This window comes from Thyridium curvatum, assembly GCF_004353045.1.
Source record: "Thyridium curvatum strain D216 chromosome Unknown NODE_40_length_362384_cov_81.811220, whole genome shotgun sequence".
NCBI lineage: Eukaryota > Fungi > Ascomycota > Sordariomycetes > Thyridiales > Thyridiaceae > Thyridium > Thyridium curvatum.
In genome coordinates this window covers 279,553-296,318 of record NW_022156795.1, presented here as the reverse complement: position 1 = coordinate 296,318, position 16,766 = coordinate 279,553, and the positions used below count along the sequence as shown (strand labels likewise).

The 16,766-nt window shown below is 55.4% G+C and overlaps 4 protein-coding genes across 4 annotated transcripts; 1 reads left to right on the top strand and 3 right to left on the bottom strand.

Moving 5' to 3' along the window:
• Positions 1–477: 477 nt before the first annotated feature.
• Positions 478–1,144, bottom strand: E0L32_006887 (uncharacterized protein; the record flags this gene model as incomplete). Its single annotated transcript, XM_031141570.1, has 2 exons — positions 478–753; positions 830–1,144. 2 exons carry the CDS (start codon positions 1,142–1,144, stop codon positions 478–480), a joined length of 591 nt encoding a protein of 196 aa, XP_030994186.1.
• A 4,801-nt stretch (positions 1,145–5,945) lies between these two features.
• E0L32_006886 (uncharacterized protein) lies at positions 5,946–6,324 on the bottom strand (the record flags this gene model as incomplete). The annotated part of the gene is made up of 2 exons (XM_031141569.1): positions 5,946–5,993; positions 6,073–6,324. 2 exons carry the CDS (start codon positions 6,322–6,324, stop codon positions 5,946–5,948), a joined length of 300 nt encoding a protein of 99 aa, XP_030994185.1.
• A 3,209-nt stretch (positions 6,325–9,533) lies between these two features.
• Positions 9,534–10,698, bottom strand: E0L32_006885 (uncharacterized protein; the record flags this gene model as incomplete). The annotated part of the gene is made up of 2 exons (XM_031141566.1): positions 9,534–10,352; positions 10,414–10,698. 2 exons carry the CDS (start codon positions 10,696–10,698, stop codon positions 9,534–9,536), a joined length of 1,104 nt encoding a protein of 367 aa, XP_030994184.1.
• A 2,107-nt stretch (positions 10,699–12,805) lies between these two features.
• Positions 12,806–16,459, top strand: E0L32_006884 (uncharacterized protein; the record flags this gene model as incomplete). Its single annotated transcript, XM_031141565.1, has 2 exons — positions 12,806–12,978; positions 13,045–16,459. 2 exons carry the CDS (start codon positions 12,806–12,808, stop codon positions 16,457–16,459), a joined length of 3,588 nt encoding a protein of 1,195 aa, XP_030994183.1.
• Between the last annotated feature and the right edge of the window lie 307 nt (positions 16,460–16,766).

Here is a 16,766-nt window from a genome sequence, read left to right as displayed (position 1 = left end):
AGGCTGCTGTGGTGGTGGCCAGGACGAGACGAATTGAGGAGCAGGCCTAGTTGAAGTGATTACGCACTGTATGTCACTGCATTTCTGTTCTGTTCAAACCAACACACGACGGAAGAACAAGGGTGCATTTAGCCAGCAATGTGTTCCATTACTCCAAGTAACGCCTGGTTATACTATGTGTTCGGGCCTAGGGTACCGGCACGCGTTTGCAAGATATCTCGAGGCGAGCGAAGCACCTCCCTGAGACAAATGTGTCTTGTGTGCCAATAACCAAGAGGTCCCTTCAAAAGGAGCGTGGAAGAATGTTATGTTTTGCCCATTACCATTGCTTGAACCCTCCTACCAGAGTAACATTGCATCATCACAGCAGCTGTGGCCTGGACCACTACAGTCCATGCATCAAAGCCGCAAAAGAGATCCCTGACACCCCTCTCCAGACCAGAAGCCGGGTTCCGGAGGGTGGTTATCGCGAATCGCTCACTTCTTGTTCTTGCAGTGAGAGTCGTTGGGGCCGTAGCACTTGGCCTTGTAGTAGTCGCTGGACTTGTCGACGAGGACCTCGTGGTTGAGCGTGCAGCCGCAGACGTCGTCGACCTTGGCGACGATCTGCGCGGGGGTGTCGCCGGGGCTGTTGCAGTTGGCTGAGTACGGAGCAAGCGTGTACAGCGCGCCGCACTTGACAGCCCAGAGCTTGACAAAGGGAGGCAGCCAGTTCCAGCCGCAGCAGAAGGAGAAAGCGTTGATGGGGCAATGCTAGACAGGATTGGTTGATTAGCGGGTTTATTCTTCATCATCAGGGCGCTCGCGCTCTTCTCCGGATTGGACCAACCTTGCCATCCGATCCGTCACGGATGTTGAGGAAGCCGCGGAAGCAGTTGTTGCGGTTGCAGGTAGTCGCGCAGGGAGGCTTGGTGAAGGGGGCACGGCAGTAGTCGCCCCAGTACGGATCGCCCATATCTCCACCGGTAGTGGTGCGGGCCTCAGATGCGAAGCGCTTCAGGTTGGTGTTTCCCACGGCGAGGGAATCATCGCCACCACTGATCTGGGCCCAGGCGGCAGCGGCATCGGCGTCGGATCCCTCATCCTGGGCCAGAACGCCAAAGACGGCGGCGGCAGAGAGAAGGAGGTACTTGAAAGCAACCATGTTGGATGTGTAGGAAGGTTGTTGACTCTTGATATATGAATAAAGTTGAGGGTACTGTTCTACTTCTGAGTCTGAGGGTGGGTGATGAGAGGAGAGAGAAAGATGAGCCAGAAACGGGAGCGGACCGTCTCTCTTATAGACGGAATCAGGTAAGATTGGGGAGAGAACCAGGAGGATATCGTTGATGGTACTCTGCTCTTCCCCGATCCGCAGAGGCTAGAGCTGTCCATCACAGTGGTCGGTGAGCTCATGGCCGGACACTTGTCTACCCAGTGCACTGGGTCTGGACGTCCCAAGCTTGGCTCAGCCGGCTTCACTGGTTCAGAAATACGAGCTGCAGGGATGTGTGGAGTCTTGAATAATGATGCTTGCCTCCTTGTCGTGGCGTACTTCGGAAAGTGAAGTTGGGCATGTGTCGGTACGTGGAGGAGGCAAGTATGACGGCCCTGGACACCACATCATGATCAGACTGTGAGTCTAATCGCATCGAGGAGGGTGTGTATGGAGAGCTTCAACTTGTGGCGCCCCCGACGGGTACCCAGATTAGCTGTTCGAGACCGCCACTATTGAGGACAGTGGAAGCTTGTCGAGTGGATGGTCGCTTGGTGTCTACCCGGCAGGGCTGGTTGCGGCTGAAGTCGTCGGAAGCGAATACACACTCGCGATGTCGTCTGAACGGGGGCAGCAAGACGCTATTGAGAATCTGGTTCTCTTGGCATGGATCAAACCAGCCAATGCTGGACAAGGTAAAGAATATTAGCCAGGGACTAGACATATGGGGAAATCAGGATATCGTTTGGACCCAAGAGGGGGAGGGCCCGCGCCGGTGAAGACGGGCTCCCGGGTCGAGGTGTGTGGTAAGCTTCACTAAAGCCAAACCACTTTCGTCCAAACTACCTTCCTCAACTCTGACGCTTCCCACCCTTTTGAGACTGGCGGCTCTAGGGAAGAGTGGGAGCAGCTAAGGAGACACCATAGAAACCTAATATCGTCCATCTAGGGTTGAAGCGAACAGACGGGGCGGAGCACCACGGTCATCGTAATCCACAATACATCTGTTGATATTTGTTGGAGATCCACAGAGAATGGTAACTATCTGTAGCCATCTTAGCTAGCAGAAGCCTGGGCGCAAGAGGCCGAGCGATGCCGTGTCTGCTGACCAGCTCTCCTGCATCTCCGCGCCCATCACCAGCATGCTCATGCATCTATGTTGCGCCCCAGCTTGGGTCCAGCAAACATGCAAGCAGCAAACAGGCAGACACGAGAAGAGAGAGAGAAAAAAGAAAGCAAAGACAATAAACAGCGCATCAAATGTAGCTCTAATGCAAAGAAGAGCCCAATGAGATGGGAGCAGAATGATCCAGCATCGGCTCATTGACCAGCCTTTTTGTCGTCCAGACAGGTCGAGCCCTTACGTAAAGAGAAATCATGCTCACAGTTATTTTCAGCACTGGGCTTGGCAGCTGCAGTGTCATGCATGTTGCATCAAACAGGAGCCAGAACCGGCAACGCCAACCAGCCAGCACGACGGGCAGGCCAGCTGAAAGGGGGCCCTGCAGGGACGTGGCCAGCATCCAGTGGAAAAGGTCAGACGAGGGCCACGCTGTGCAACGGCTGGCGGACATTTGCTGCAGCACACAGACTGGCTGCTATTTCGGGCGTCGCCGGCCATGGCTTCGTGAGGGGTTGGCATCGAAGTCCAGACCTGATATGCAGCAGGTGTTTTTCTCATTCGGCCCAGGGTCAGGCTCAGGCTGTTCTCTCATCCCATGCTGAACGGACGGTCGCTCACATTGGTCCGTACAAGCGATTGGACGCCACTGCTGACGGTGGCAGGGCAAGATGAGCGCATGAGAGAGGCCTTGAGAGGGAGCTCTGCCAACACGAAATGTCCCATCCCATGCGTGCATGGGCGTCCAGACAGAGCGATTGAGGCTGAAGCAGTGTCGCACCAGGAAGCGGGGGTGGTGAAGATCCGGATGCCAGCTACCGATGTTCCCCTCAAGTTGCTCCAGGGTTCTGTGCGGGGTTTCGCCGAGCTAACCCGGGTGGCTGGAGCCGGATACGTCACCCGCCCACAGGTAGTGTCTGGCGGCACAGTGGCACGAGAACATCAACACACACACACACACACGCACACACGCACACACCCTACCTACCTATCCCGGTATTGATTCATGTATTGTTTTCTCAGGGACTTTTGGCCTTAGTTACTTGACCGCACTCTCTTTGGCTGTTCGGAGCTTTTCCACAGCACCCACACACCCAGAAGGCCAAGTAGCCCCCAACATTCGGCGACCCTAAAATGCGCCACTTGGATGATGTCCAACCGGTGCCGTACGGACGCTCCCCTTTTCCCTCTCCCGTTCCTCCTCCCAGCTGTCACGAAAAGGACGATGGCGGAAGAAACTCTCATTGTGCGTTCCGATTCGCCTTTCCAGCCGTGGTGCGGTTGCGATGCCTGCTGGTGTGTGTCAGTACGGAACCGGCAAGCAGCGAACGAGGAGCAACAAGCTTCACTACGGCTACTGCTTAGCGCCTCGTGCCGGTCGCCAAGTAACCGTTTTGGGCGTTTGAGAGATCCAATAGCGCCGTGCCTGAAGAGTCGGTTTTCTTCATGCAATGGACCCAATCCGCCGTATGGGCGAGATCAATAGCCGCACGAACGGTCGCTCGACAGACCAAGACTCGCGCACCGGAGGGATGGGTCCTGGATCAATATTTCTCGCTCGAGTCGAGCTCCAGAAATCATCGAGCCCAGTAGTCTCTCGGCAGGTTCCTCAGCGGGGCCCGTCGCCCGGATCTGACCGACTTTCCCCTCACGTCCCACACAGGTGAGGTGAGCTGCCGAACTTTCGGTCAGTGCCTCTCAGCTGCTCCGTTGTACGCCCATACTTTCCCTCAGCTCCATAGGTGACGACCTCAGGGGCCACTGCAAGCCATCGTGCACCGCCGCTTGGTACGCGTACCACTTGGCACCTGACACGGTTGTTTGATCCGGTTGCCGGAAACTAGTACCGACCGGTCTCTGAGGGCCTGAGATCTGCTCGGCTACGCCCCTGGCGAGCCTGTTGATCTTGTCTCACTGTCCACGCGTCTGACGGCGGGCCGCAGAGACAGAGGTCTGTATCCTCATGCTGCTCGGGCCGTAGGGTCCAGACCAAGCCGTGCTGACATCTTCATGATACGGTGAGAGAAAGTGAAACGATGTGACGAGCTTCCCTCCAGTTGGTCGCTTTACGACCTCCCGGCCAGCACAAAAGTTCCCCGTCCCTTTGAGCCCAGCCCTCATATTGTGGTCGGACGCTCCGTACCAGTATTGGGACTTTCTGAATGGTCGCCTGTTGTCCTCTAGCTCAACGTAGAGCTGCCCAAGCCCAAGCCATCGCTCCATCATGCCGCAGGCTGTGAAGAGGTGCCATTCGCTCCCCATTGCTGTCGACTCCTGGTACCCGGACGAGGGCAAACCGGGATGCCCTTGCTTCCCCTCATCTCCTGTCCCCATCGCGATCCCTCTAGGTAGGCGGTTGTGGTAAGCTTGACGCCCACGAGTGCCCAGCCGTCGCCAAAACCCCATCATTGAAGTCAAAACTCCCGGACTGTATCCGAAGCGGATTGGTACCAGCACTAGCCTTTGCCCCTTTCGGATGGAAGTCACTTTCTTCCTGCACATGTGGTTTGAGGTTTCTCCCTAAGCCTCTTGTCAATAGTTCAGGCCTTAGTCCCAAGCCATTCCGTAGGAGACACAGAAATGCCAAGATTCTGGCTGAGTGATCGCCTTGCTCTTTTCTCCTCCTCTCTTGTGCATGCGATGCTGTAGCCTTGGCCGGCTCGCACAGTGATCCTCGTGCGCGTGTATGCGTGACGTGTGCTTGGTGTAGTTATCCCCCGCCACGGGGCCAGCAGTGGCAGTGGTGATCATCGACGCGAAGAGACGGCAGCGCATGGCTCCCCTTCGTCCACATCACAACTGTACCCGGATCTCGCCTAGTCGTGCATGGAGCTGTGAGGCCTCAGCACACTTTCGTTTTGTTTGGAGAGAAAGCCCATGGTACCAGTCCGAACGGCGTCCGCCGCGGTTCCAGATCAGGTTCTGATGTGCGCGAGTCACTTGAGGGGGTAACGGGGGTAGGCTGTGGCCTAGATCCCAGGAGGATGGTGCTGACAATGGACGAAACTCAATCGTGCAGCCTGTCGTCCCATCATTGAATTTCTTGCGCCGCCTTGGTCAGCAATCTTCATGTCCAGATGACTTCTCCGCGGACCTCACGAGGTAGAGGTGTGGTGGAAAGAGGCCGCCACTGAACCATTCGTGATATCATCACTCATCACGGTGAATACAAGTGCATGATCTTATCTCCAAGATCGAGATCAAGAGCATTCAGACAGAATTCCAAGGCACACAAAGATAATAATTCAGAAAGGGTTTTCAACCGTAGAAGATCATATCTCCTCTTGACAGTTACTGTACATGTTGCCAAAAGGGAGTGGTTGTATGGTACAATTCCATCGAATGTGGAATCCCTAGTAGGACTGGTCGACCAAGAATTCATCGTCCCTCATGGTCCAGAACACTCCTATGCCCGTTCCATTCGAAAGCAAAGAAAAATAATGGGAAAGCAAAAAGCTATCAGACACAAATCAGGTGAGGTAGCGAAGCGAAGCGATCCGTCGAGGATCCCCCCACTTCGCCAACACCGGCGTGCGTGGCGGCGGAAGGCCCACGGCCCCACCGACCGGCCAGATTTCTCGGGGCGGGGCGGGGGCGCGGGACCGGAGAACCGCCTCGGCGCCACATCACTTAGTCGACGACACCGGCGGGGGTGTTGCACAGAATGCCCTGCTCCAGCTGTACAGATGGAAAAAAAGTCAGGTCCGAATTTCTTCTATACTAGGAGGCAGACATCAAATCTGGATCTCGAACTTACGATAGGCAGGACACAGCAGCGGGCACGCTGGCCGATGGCGGAGCACACGGCGCTGAAGTCGTCGGCGCTGGTGGCCGTCTTAGAAGGGTTGCCGCAATCAAGGTCCGCAACACCGAGGACGTCGGTCGCGCAGCACTGGGCGGTGCCGTAAAGGCCGGAGCAGGGGACGTAGGGGGTCTGGCGCTCCTCAACGGTGGGAGCGGCGAGGGCGGCACCGGCAAAGAGGGCGGCGGCAACGGCGAAGAACTTCATGTTGGCTTTGGGTAGTAAGGTAAGAGCTTTGAGGTAGTTTGGATTATGATTATTAATGTGATGGAAGATTGGTAACAAGTAGTAGCGAGAGGGCTTGTTGTAGCGATTGAATGCTTTTCGTTGAAGCTGATGGAGAACAGGATATGATTGTCCCAGATCCGGGGAAGACTTGATGCTTCTTATACTTTGCGATGCAGCATACCTGGTTCTGTCTTCCTCCTCCTTTGCACTGTCAAGTTAACGACGTCGAGCCAATTTGCACACGACTTTGCGTCACTTCAGCTGTTGCTACTTTGTAGATAAACAAGGACCTGGGAGACAGACCAGATCGTCGTCACAAAGCCATGGTGATCGACATACTAAGAATGATATAGCTATCTCATCGAAGAGCTCGGCACCGTCTTCCATGAATGAGAGTCTCTTGGCTCCCTCAGGCCGTCTTCAGATGAAACGGCGGCAGCGAACCATGGTCCTTAGCACAGAGTGCCAACTGCTCAATCCTTGCGAGTAATGGGTCGGGGTCAGGGCATGGACGGTACGAAGCTGAACGGCAGAGACAGCACGCATCTTCCAAGTACCTGGTAGAAGCATGGTCGAGGTCAATTTCCCTACTGGGGTCCGTTTTCCGCTTCATTTGCACACCGTCATTGCCATTGATACGAGCCCCTAGGATGACGAAAACGGAAACGATAAACGGGTTGGACTGTGTGTTCGCCACATATATCAGGCCCTGATATAGGCGACGGTTCACCCCTGAGCTACTCCGTCAGTGGCGCCAGACACTGAGTGTTGAGCCACACGGCGATAGCGGACTGGCGGATCAAGCTGCCAAAACAAGGAAATCACCTCCGGGCCGGCGCGTCGATGAGCTGGAAGGAAAAAGCCGCTTGGCTAGGTTCGCACAGGTGACTTCGCCTGAGCAGATTTGTGTACTGGTGCGCCGCCCTTTGCTTTCCTCGACCATGATCGAGCAGCGATGCAATTCGTGGAGTAGGTAATGACACATGAACCCTCGCGTTCCGGACACTTGCCAGAAGACGCCCATCGTCGGTCCAGGAGGTCTCCCTTGGGAGATTCTACAACGGCATTGACGCCCTGGAAATGAGCAGAACTAGGGGTCTCTGGCAGATAGAAAGACTCTCGGTGGAGGCTGAGACAACAATGCAGGTACAGTACGATGACCACATGGGAGTGCGGTTGCACTGGCTGACATTCAGGGTGCCGCCAAGGGTTTTCCGCAGCAGGGACTGTCTGCGCTGGGAAGCTTTGGCGAAGGTCTTGGAAACGACAATTTCGTCAGAGCAGAGTTCTGGAAGGGTGTGGTCGTTTGCGGCATTGGGTAAGGCGGGAGTGCTCTTTGCATGATGGGAGGCGATTGTTTGGTTGCAGCGTATTGGCCGGGGTGCAAAGGGATGACGTACCGGAGCCTCAATAGCAGCGGTCCAGTAACCAAGCACAGGCAAGACAGGCAATTCTGCGCGGGGGAAACGGCTCAACGGCCAAAACAAAGGCGGCGGACGATCTCAGCCCTGTTGGGAAAACAGATCGCGAAGCACCGTGTGGCGGCAGCATGGCCGAGAGTTGAGGGCAGGGAACGGCACCTGTTCAGTGGAGGCCTAGCTCCCCTGTCCTCCAGGGGGCCGCCAGTGACGATGACGGGAAGGCCCACCACGACGACAGCCATCCCCGCAAAAATCAAGCCACGCAGGGGGCACTGAGGCACTGAAGGGAATGAAGTACCGGCCTCTAGTGCGATGCTCCAGGGCCTGCAGGGCCAATCCATGGCACCTGCACCGCAACATCCATCCATGGAGGGCTGGAGAAGCGGCCCTGTTCCAAGGCACAGAGGCACAGTAACGGCGCTCATGGTGCTCACGGTGCTGGAACGTTGGATCCCTGTCGTCCGACCGTGCCGACTTGGGCACCTGTTGCCAACGAATTACCACCGTCAATGCAACGCTGTGATTCAATGACCGTCATCATGCGCGGTTCCTGCAATCTCTCGTCTCGCCGTTTCCTGCTTTGAGGCCATGTCCAAAACACAGACGGAGGTGGTGTGAACCTCGCCCTATGTAACCCACCCTCGAGCTCTCTCCGTTTCCTTATCAAGGCTAGTCAAAGCCTACCAGCCTACCTAGGTAGGGAGGCAGAGCATCATCAGTCCTCTCTGGCCGGCCGGATTGCAAGTTTTCATTCGTTGTCCACCTGCCGCGAGGAGTGATCGCCATCGAAGGCTGATCCGCGCAATGGCACAAGAGCTTGCCCGCGAGACGATGGCCCTTCCCTTCAGTTTCCGCCACCATGCGAAACTCAGCAAACCCATGTTCTATTCTTGAAAAGGCGGTCATTCTCAGCCCCTTGCCCACGCGCCCAGGGCCGTGAACCTTCTTGGGTGGAGTCTGCAGCTTGATTGCGGAGTGGGCAACGCCGAATCAGGCAATTCTGTGTCGATATCGACGATCCATCGAGAGGCACTGGCACGACTGGACAGTTCCAGACCAGCAGTCCCTTGTAATTCGCATTAATTAATCCCGCCTCAGCTTGCTCGAGCCTCCAACACCGTTTAGCACGTTCTTCAGGCCTGATCGACGCTCACACTTATCGGAGAATTTCCGCCTCTCTCATTTCCAGAACATGAGATCAGCGCTCGCTTGGCAGGAGCAACAACAGGTTTTTGGGAAACTATCTCAATACCAGATTGCACTGGCACGCTTGGCCGGCTCGTCCGGATTTGCAGGTGGGACTCCGTGGCTGACTTCACGATGTAACATATGCAGTCGGAGACCGCGTCGCAAGAGCTTCAACCATGCTTCTTGGCTTGCGTTTTCAGCTGGGCAGGGAAGCATCCCGAGCGAGGTCTACTTCGTACACTTGCTTCTCGTTTCCATTGTAGGTATGTCGATCCGGGAGGGAACCGGCCCCCATTGAAGTCTGGTCCAAGGCTTTGGACGATGCCATTTGGAGTTGCGGAATGCAGGATAATCATGATCATGGCACGCAACGATTATGGTAGGTGAAAGTGACGAATTAGGCTGTATTCGAGAACCAGAGACGTGGTAAGACTCCAATATTTATGTACGAAGGAGACAGCATTCTTTGATCAAGATACAGTAAGAGCGAAAGAAAGGAAAGTAGCCATGTATTCTAGGAGGCGATAAAGGGGTATCGTAGGAAAGAGAAGTGTGAAAGAGCAGGCCCTAACGCCTTGGTCAAGCATCATCCTTTACTTCTATCATCTCGAGGCACATCTTGAGAAATCTCTCCCTGTACTCTTGGGGGGTGGTCGTGATACTCATGGGACCATGTCCTGTGATCAAATCCCATGTCTTGATCAACAAGGTCATCAGCATTGGCTGTATTTTGTGTTTGGCCCAGAAGAAGTCGAGGATCGACGCGCGGAAGATGTGTTTCCCATCTGATGAGGGCACGCCCGTTCGCCAAGAGGGCGGCAATGGTGGGACGGACGGCGGATTCTGCGGCACAGCATCCGCCCCTTCAGTGTTGGACGGTCCGGGCTCTGTGGCTGCCACCGGGTCCTCCGACTTGATCCTGACCAAAAAGAGCGAGTAATCCACCGCATTGTGATCGGCAAGGAACTTTGTATCTCGTTCTAGAGCCGCGACAAAAGCCTTGGCGTCCTTGTCGCTGAGAACGATCTTGTCGTGGAATTCGTCGGCAAGCTGGTCCTTGGTCGCGTCACTTGTCAAGCGACCGTCGGCGATGTCACGCTCGGGATAGAAGTAGCTTGTAGGCTTGAGGTCCCAGTGCTCCCATCCATCCTCGGCCTTTTCGGATCCATACATTATATTCTCCATGACGATGTGATGGCTTGGGGCCATGCGCAAGGTGCGGCCCAGCGCACGGTCCGTGCAGCCCAAGAACTCACAGATCCGGACGAGGAGAGATGTCGGCTGCTGGGCCATGTAGGCAAGGTAGGGCTCGACGAGATCATTCTCGAAGAACGAGTGTTCGAAGTGTCGCGGGATGGATTTCACGAGATATTGTTGATTCCAGGTGGAGAAGAATGTCTAAGAGGATCATTGTCAGTATTGGGAGATGCGATCTCGGAATACTCGTGCCTGAACTTACGGAGCCGGAGAAGCCCATGTCTCCCATGGCACGGAGTGCGGCCCCATCTCGCTCTTCGTTCAAGAACGCGGCCACATAATCGTCGTCATTGACGTTCCAGTGCTCCGATCGAATGTTCTGAAACTCGACAGGTCGTATTTTGTGAAGTGGGAGCTGGTAGAGGGAGAAGAAAGCAGAGAAGAGGGCGAGGATGCGGCCAAGACGGTTTGCGCTACGGCCCTGGGTGGGTCGCCGCCGTGTTATGGCGCGCACGACGGACCTTGCTATGGCCTCTTTGCGCCCCATCACGGGTGGGCTTCTGGTCGCGAAGGAGAGTGGTGGGTTTATCTTGATGGATGCTTTCTCTCTCTCTCTTCTGATGGAGTTCCGCCTCGTACTCCGTAGCACTTGAGGCAGCTACTCATCTTTGACGTCACTCATCCACGCCCACTCGCCTTATCGATAAGCCTCGTGGGTGCGCCTTATCTCTCCAGGCAAGATATCGCAAGAAAGGGCTCAGTCAGCCGCTCAGCCACCCAGCCACTTGCATCACGAGCTCAACTCGATGCAAGCAGAGCCGAAACGGACTTGAATGGGACGAGATCAGATCATATCGCGGAATTAAATCCTTCCCCGAGCTGCTTGGAACGAGAGCGGGCAGCATCCCTTCCCGAGTTTCATCCAACCTAGCACGCGTGCAAAAATCCAACCCCTTGACAGGCTCGCTGGAATTCTGCTCTCAGATGATGCTCATGGCCAACCCCGGAAGAAATTCGATTTTTTCCATATCCTATGATGCATAGCCCGCGCAGCCGACACCGGGTGCCTCGCGTACTCCCGTCGTGTCTCAAGCCATGACATGCTAAAGTCAGGAATATTGGGTTCACATTCCCGATATCACCTCCTGTGCATGTAAAAAGCAATATTCAGACCGTGCTACCTTGTGGAAGCCCAGATCGGACTTTTGCAATGCATTCATGGAAATGAGGCGACCCAAACTTGCATACGGGTATGCATGAATCCTTGCACGCAATTCGAGTATATGCTTGTTCGAGAGCTAGATGCCAGGCAAGGGCCAAGACAAACTATCCGAACCCTACATCGCCTCACAAAGTATATCTTTCGGATAGGTAATTTTACAAGAGACAGGTGTGCTTTTTCCCAGACCAAGGAGCCGGCGCGGAGGCGAAACTCCTGGTTTTTCACTCGCACCACCCTTTTGTGATCATCGTCATCACCTTCCCTGTACCACCCGCGTCAACGAACGAGGGCCGGTGCCCGAACCATCCTGTCTTACACCCTAGCGATGATCCTCTTCTGCCAGGCTTGGACAAGGCTAAGCAGGCTTGAGTGTTGCGGAGTTGGGCTCACTCTGAGACGATTGTTGCTGTTGTCTGATAGGACGATGTCCTCGGGATTGAGGAGAAGACTACGATCGACGTTGCGAAGGGAGGCGGAGACGGGAGCTAGCGTCAACGTGCCGCCCCGGGCTCAAGGTCGTGGCATTTTAGTCTGTTCTCCTTTCTTAGTCTTTCATCAGCCATCTTCCGTGGGGGGCGTTTCATGACCGACCTGTTTACATTCCATAAACCTTAAGTCCTCGTCTCGAGCCGCATTCTTCCTGGCGGCGGCAGCTGTTCGTTCTGACAGGTTCCTAAAAGGACATCCCATGAATAATTCCGGGTGTCTGGGAAACATTTTCATGGTTGCCACACAGCCCTCGAAAGGCGCAAGCACTGATCCTGGTCGCTGATACTGAGGATCTATCACAACAAAGCCAGGTAGGTCAGCAAAGAAGAAAGCATAAGCTTCAAGAGGAAAATGAAAAGCGACTACTGCAGGAACTTGGCTTGGCCTTGGCCTGTCCGAAGTTGAGCCACAGTAAGACCCAATTAGACTTGCCGTTTCTCTATCCTCATGCAAGCCATGCAAGGGCTATTGGCTGGTCCGAGACACGGGACAAGCCTTGGTGAGGCAAGTCTTGTGCATAATCTCAAGATCATCACACACGGCAAGAGTACCGATTCCCGATCTATTGTTCACTTGTAGACAGTTCCGCCCAGACAAAGAAGAATGACCCGGTGCCAACAAGCTTGTATCTGGAGCTCAACAGCTACATCGCAACCTAGTAAGACAAGTTCCGAAACCAAACTGTCGATAGCTCGCGCCACTGAGCGACAGGGCTTACGCCTCCTTGCCTCTATCACGTTCCAAAGCCTCTCCGGACGTTTTACTCAACAAGCCTCGCCATGCAGTTGAGCAATATCATGGCACGATTATCTGGGTATAAAGAGAGGTTCTCATCCCCGATTCCTACCTCGTCTCGATTCTCGTTTACCACCACAACAACGATTTCCTTCTTCATTCGTTTTCGCTCCTTAAACTTTCGTTCGTCAGGCATCATCTGCCCACCATGCAGCCGATTGTTGCCCTCATGCTCGCCGCCCTTCCGGCGGCGATGGCTCAATGTGCCAAAAACAACTGCCTCCGGGAAGTCGCGGGAACCCGAGCCCGGGTTGTTCCCATGTCCAGCCGCCGTGATGACTGCTCGGACTTTATGACTACCACAATCTTTCAGGGTGCAGGGTAAGTAGTTCCACGCCTGAACTTCAGTTTCGAATTTAATCGAAACCGACTGACATCGATAAAAAGTTTCCAAAATAACACCCATCTTGTGCCCACCTATATCACCAAGTGTGCTGGCAACTCTGCCTACTCCTCGGCTTGCAGCTGCTGGGGCATCACCGCAGCCGTCATCACGATTGGACCCAATATCACCACCACAGAGCCCCCGGTCGTCTCCACGACCGAAGAGCCAACATTCGTTACTACTACGGAAATCGAGTCTACCCCGTTCCCGAGTTCGTCGGAGTTCACAACCACTGAGGTCCCTAGCACCACTGAATCCCCCACGGAAACGCCTACCACGTTTGAGACCTCGACTATCACTGAGTCGCCCTCCAGCAGCGAGGAGCCGACCACTTCGTCTACGACGGAAGAGTCCTCCACCACCGCCGGGCCAGTGAGCTCATCCGAGACAGAGACCGAGACCAATGGCCCGGTCTCTGAGACCAGCACTTCCGAGGCCCCCGTCTCTACCACTTTAGGGGAATCCACCACGGCAGCCAGCTCAACTGAAGTCTCAACAACTGAGATCTCATCCACGGTAATCAGCTCGACAGAGGTCTCATCCACCGAGACAAGCTCTTCAGAGGGTACGGCTTCCGAAGAGCCCACTTTCGTCAGCACTACGGGAGCGTCCACAACTGAAGAGCCTACTCTGACCAGCTCAACTCAGGTCTCTACGACTGAAGAGCCCACGACGGTTCGCTCGACTGAAGTCTCTACGACTGAGGCGCCAGTCAGCTCAACCGAGACGGCCACCACCGGGCCTGTCACTGAGACCACCACGGAGGAGAGCACAATGATGAGCTCAACTGAGACTACTACGGAAACCAGCACTTCTGAGCCCAGTGGGACCAGCTCGACTGAGGGACCGTCGACAACTGAAGGATCTACAGTGATCAGCTCTACTGAAGTTCCCACCTCAACGGAAGAGCCCACTCTTACGAGCTCGTCTGAGACAGCCACTGTGGAGCCGACCTTCATCAGCACGACGGGGAGCCCCTCTGACACCAGCACTGCGGCGCCTTCCAGCAGCACCGAGGAGCCAAGCTCTACCATTCCTTCCACGACAGAGGAGCCTAGCTCTACTGCTGTTCCCACGACCTCAGAGGCACCCAGTTCGGCCATTGCCTCCACCACAGAGGAGTCCAGTTCTACTGTCGCCTCTACCAGTGAAGAGGCAAGCTCTACCGCTGCTTCCAGCACAGAAGAGTCTAGCTCAACCGCTAGCTCCTCGACTGAGGAGCCTAGCTCGACTGTGGTTTCGAGCACAGAGGCGCCCAGCTCAACAGTTGTCTCCACGACTGAAGGCTCCAGCTCAGCCGCGGCCTCTACTACCGAGGAGTCCAGCTCTTCTGCAGCATCATCTACTGAAGAAGCTAGCTCTACCATCGCTTCCAGCACGGTAGAGCCTAGTTCAGCTACTAGCTCGTCAACTGAGGAGCCTAGCTCAACTGCGGCTTCCACCACAGAGGCAGCCAGCTCAACAGCTGTCTCAACGACCGAAGGCACCAGCTCAACCGCAGCCTCTACCACCGAGCCCAGCTCCACTGCAGCATCGTCTACTGAGGAGCCGACCTCAACTGTAGCCCCTAGCAGCGAGGCCAGCTCCAGTGCCGCTTCGACTTCAGAAGAGCCAACCTCTACCGCCGTCTCTACTACTGAGGAGCCTACTTCCACTGTAGCCTCTACAACCGGGGAGGCAAGCTCTACAGCTGTATCGAGCACGGAGGAGCTTAGCTCAACTTTCGGCTCGTCGACTGAAGAATCAAGCTCGACGATCGCCTCCACGACTGCAGAGCCCAGCTCAACCATTCTGACTACCACTACTGAAACTCTCTCGTCGGAGACCGGCTCCACAGCGGCCTCGACCTCAAGCGAGGAGCCAAGCTCTGCTGCTGTCTCTACCACTACAGAGGTAAGCTCGACTGCTGCCTCGACGACCGAGGAACCCAGCTCGACCGTTCTGGCCACTACGACTGAGACTGTCTCGCCGTCGTCGGAGGCCAGTTCGGCTGAGGCCACGACATCAACGGAGGAGCCAAGCTCCGCCGCTGCTTCCACGACTGCAGTAGAGCCCAGCTCGACTGTTGTGGTCACGGCGACGGAGACGCTCTCATCAGCATCAGAGACCACCAGCACGCCTGAGGTCACCACCTCGACTGAGACGACGATTGTGGCTCCCACGTTCGTCAGCACCACGGAGGGATCCACTGAGGCAAGTACCACTGAGGCCAGCACTGCTGGCGCCAGCAGCACAGAGGCGGCGGCGAGCAGCGCTGAAAGCAACACTACTACTGCGGCGGCGAGTACCACTGAGTCCAGCAGCATTGAGGTGAGCACAAGTACCAGCACTGTTACGGAGACGGCGAGCAGCGCCGAGGCGAGCACTACCGAGGTGAGCACCACTGAGCCAACATCGGCGACGAACTCAACTGAAGCCCCCAATAGTAACGCAACTGAGGTTGCAGCGAGCTCGACTGCGGCTCCGAGCTCCATCGAGGCTTCGTCGACAAACGTAGAGCCCGTCTTGACGGGCATTACCCAGTCCCCGGAGTCTACGGAGTCGAGCGGAGTCGAGTCTTCGACGGAAGTATCCCCTACATCACTGTCGACATTTACTACAAGAACCACGCAAGAGCCTGGCGCTACCGAATTTCCCACTTTTGATTCTACCATCACCGAGATCCCCAGCTCAACCGTATCCAGTACCTTTGAGCCCAGCATCACAAATCTCAGCTCTTCTGAACCCAATACCACTCAGACGCCATCCATAACTGAAGCTCCAACTTCCAGCTCGTCTAGCAGCACCTCGAGTCCCACAACCACGAGTGAGTGTGCCCGCGGCCTCGAATATGCCTTCTACGACCTGTCCCCCGGCAACGGCAAGGGCCTCATACCCAACAACGGGCCCGGCAATAGGTACAGAGACTTTTTCAATGTGGCCAGCGTCAAGGGCGTCACTCCCAACATCACCGGCGTCTCCAATCAAATCAGTTATACCGCGGGCTGCGACTCCGAAGACATTCCTACCATCGATGGCGTCGACCGCCCGGGGTACCACCCCGACTACGCCGCCCTCGCCCACCGCACCTACTTCAAAGTTCCCTCCAACGGCACCTACACTGTCAACGTCCGTGGCGACGAGATCACACTGGTCTGGATCGGCATCAACGCGGTCCAGGGCTGGACTGTTGAGAATGCCAATGTTATTTCCGATGTCAGCGAGAGTCCCGCTACGTATTCGTTTGACGCCGTTGAGGGTGACTATTTGCCTATTCGGGTTCTTTATGTCAACGCGCAAGGGTGCTCGCAGCTTTCCGTAACCCTACTCGATCAGGAGACCTCGTACCTCACCTCGGCTCGTGACAGTGAGGCTATTGTCCAGAGCTGCGCGAATGAGTACGCTCCCGAGTGGCCTGCATGGGAAGATGAGTTGTAAATGATTGGTTTCTGAGGCGAAGCTTAATTGGGACGGATAATAATGGCCTCGGTGATGGCGATGTATCATTCACTACTTTCCTTTTCCACACAAGGTTCTTGCGGTTCACTTTCCTAGCTTCAGATCAAATTTGTTTCAGTACTGTATGCATAGCTATTGACTAGCCATGCAGACCACACCTTAACACTTAGAGCAGACAATTTCATTTCCATTTGTAACTCTCACACCCCGCGCTTTTGGAGATAAAGATTAGGTGATTGACACATGAGTGACAGCTGATAATTTGCGTGTACGGATGAGCCGATCG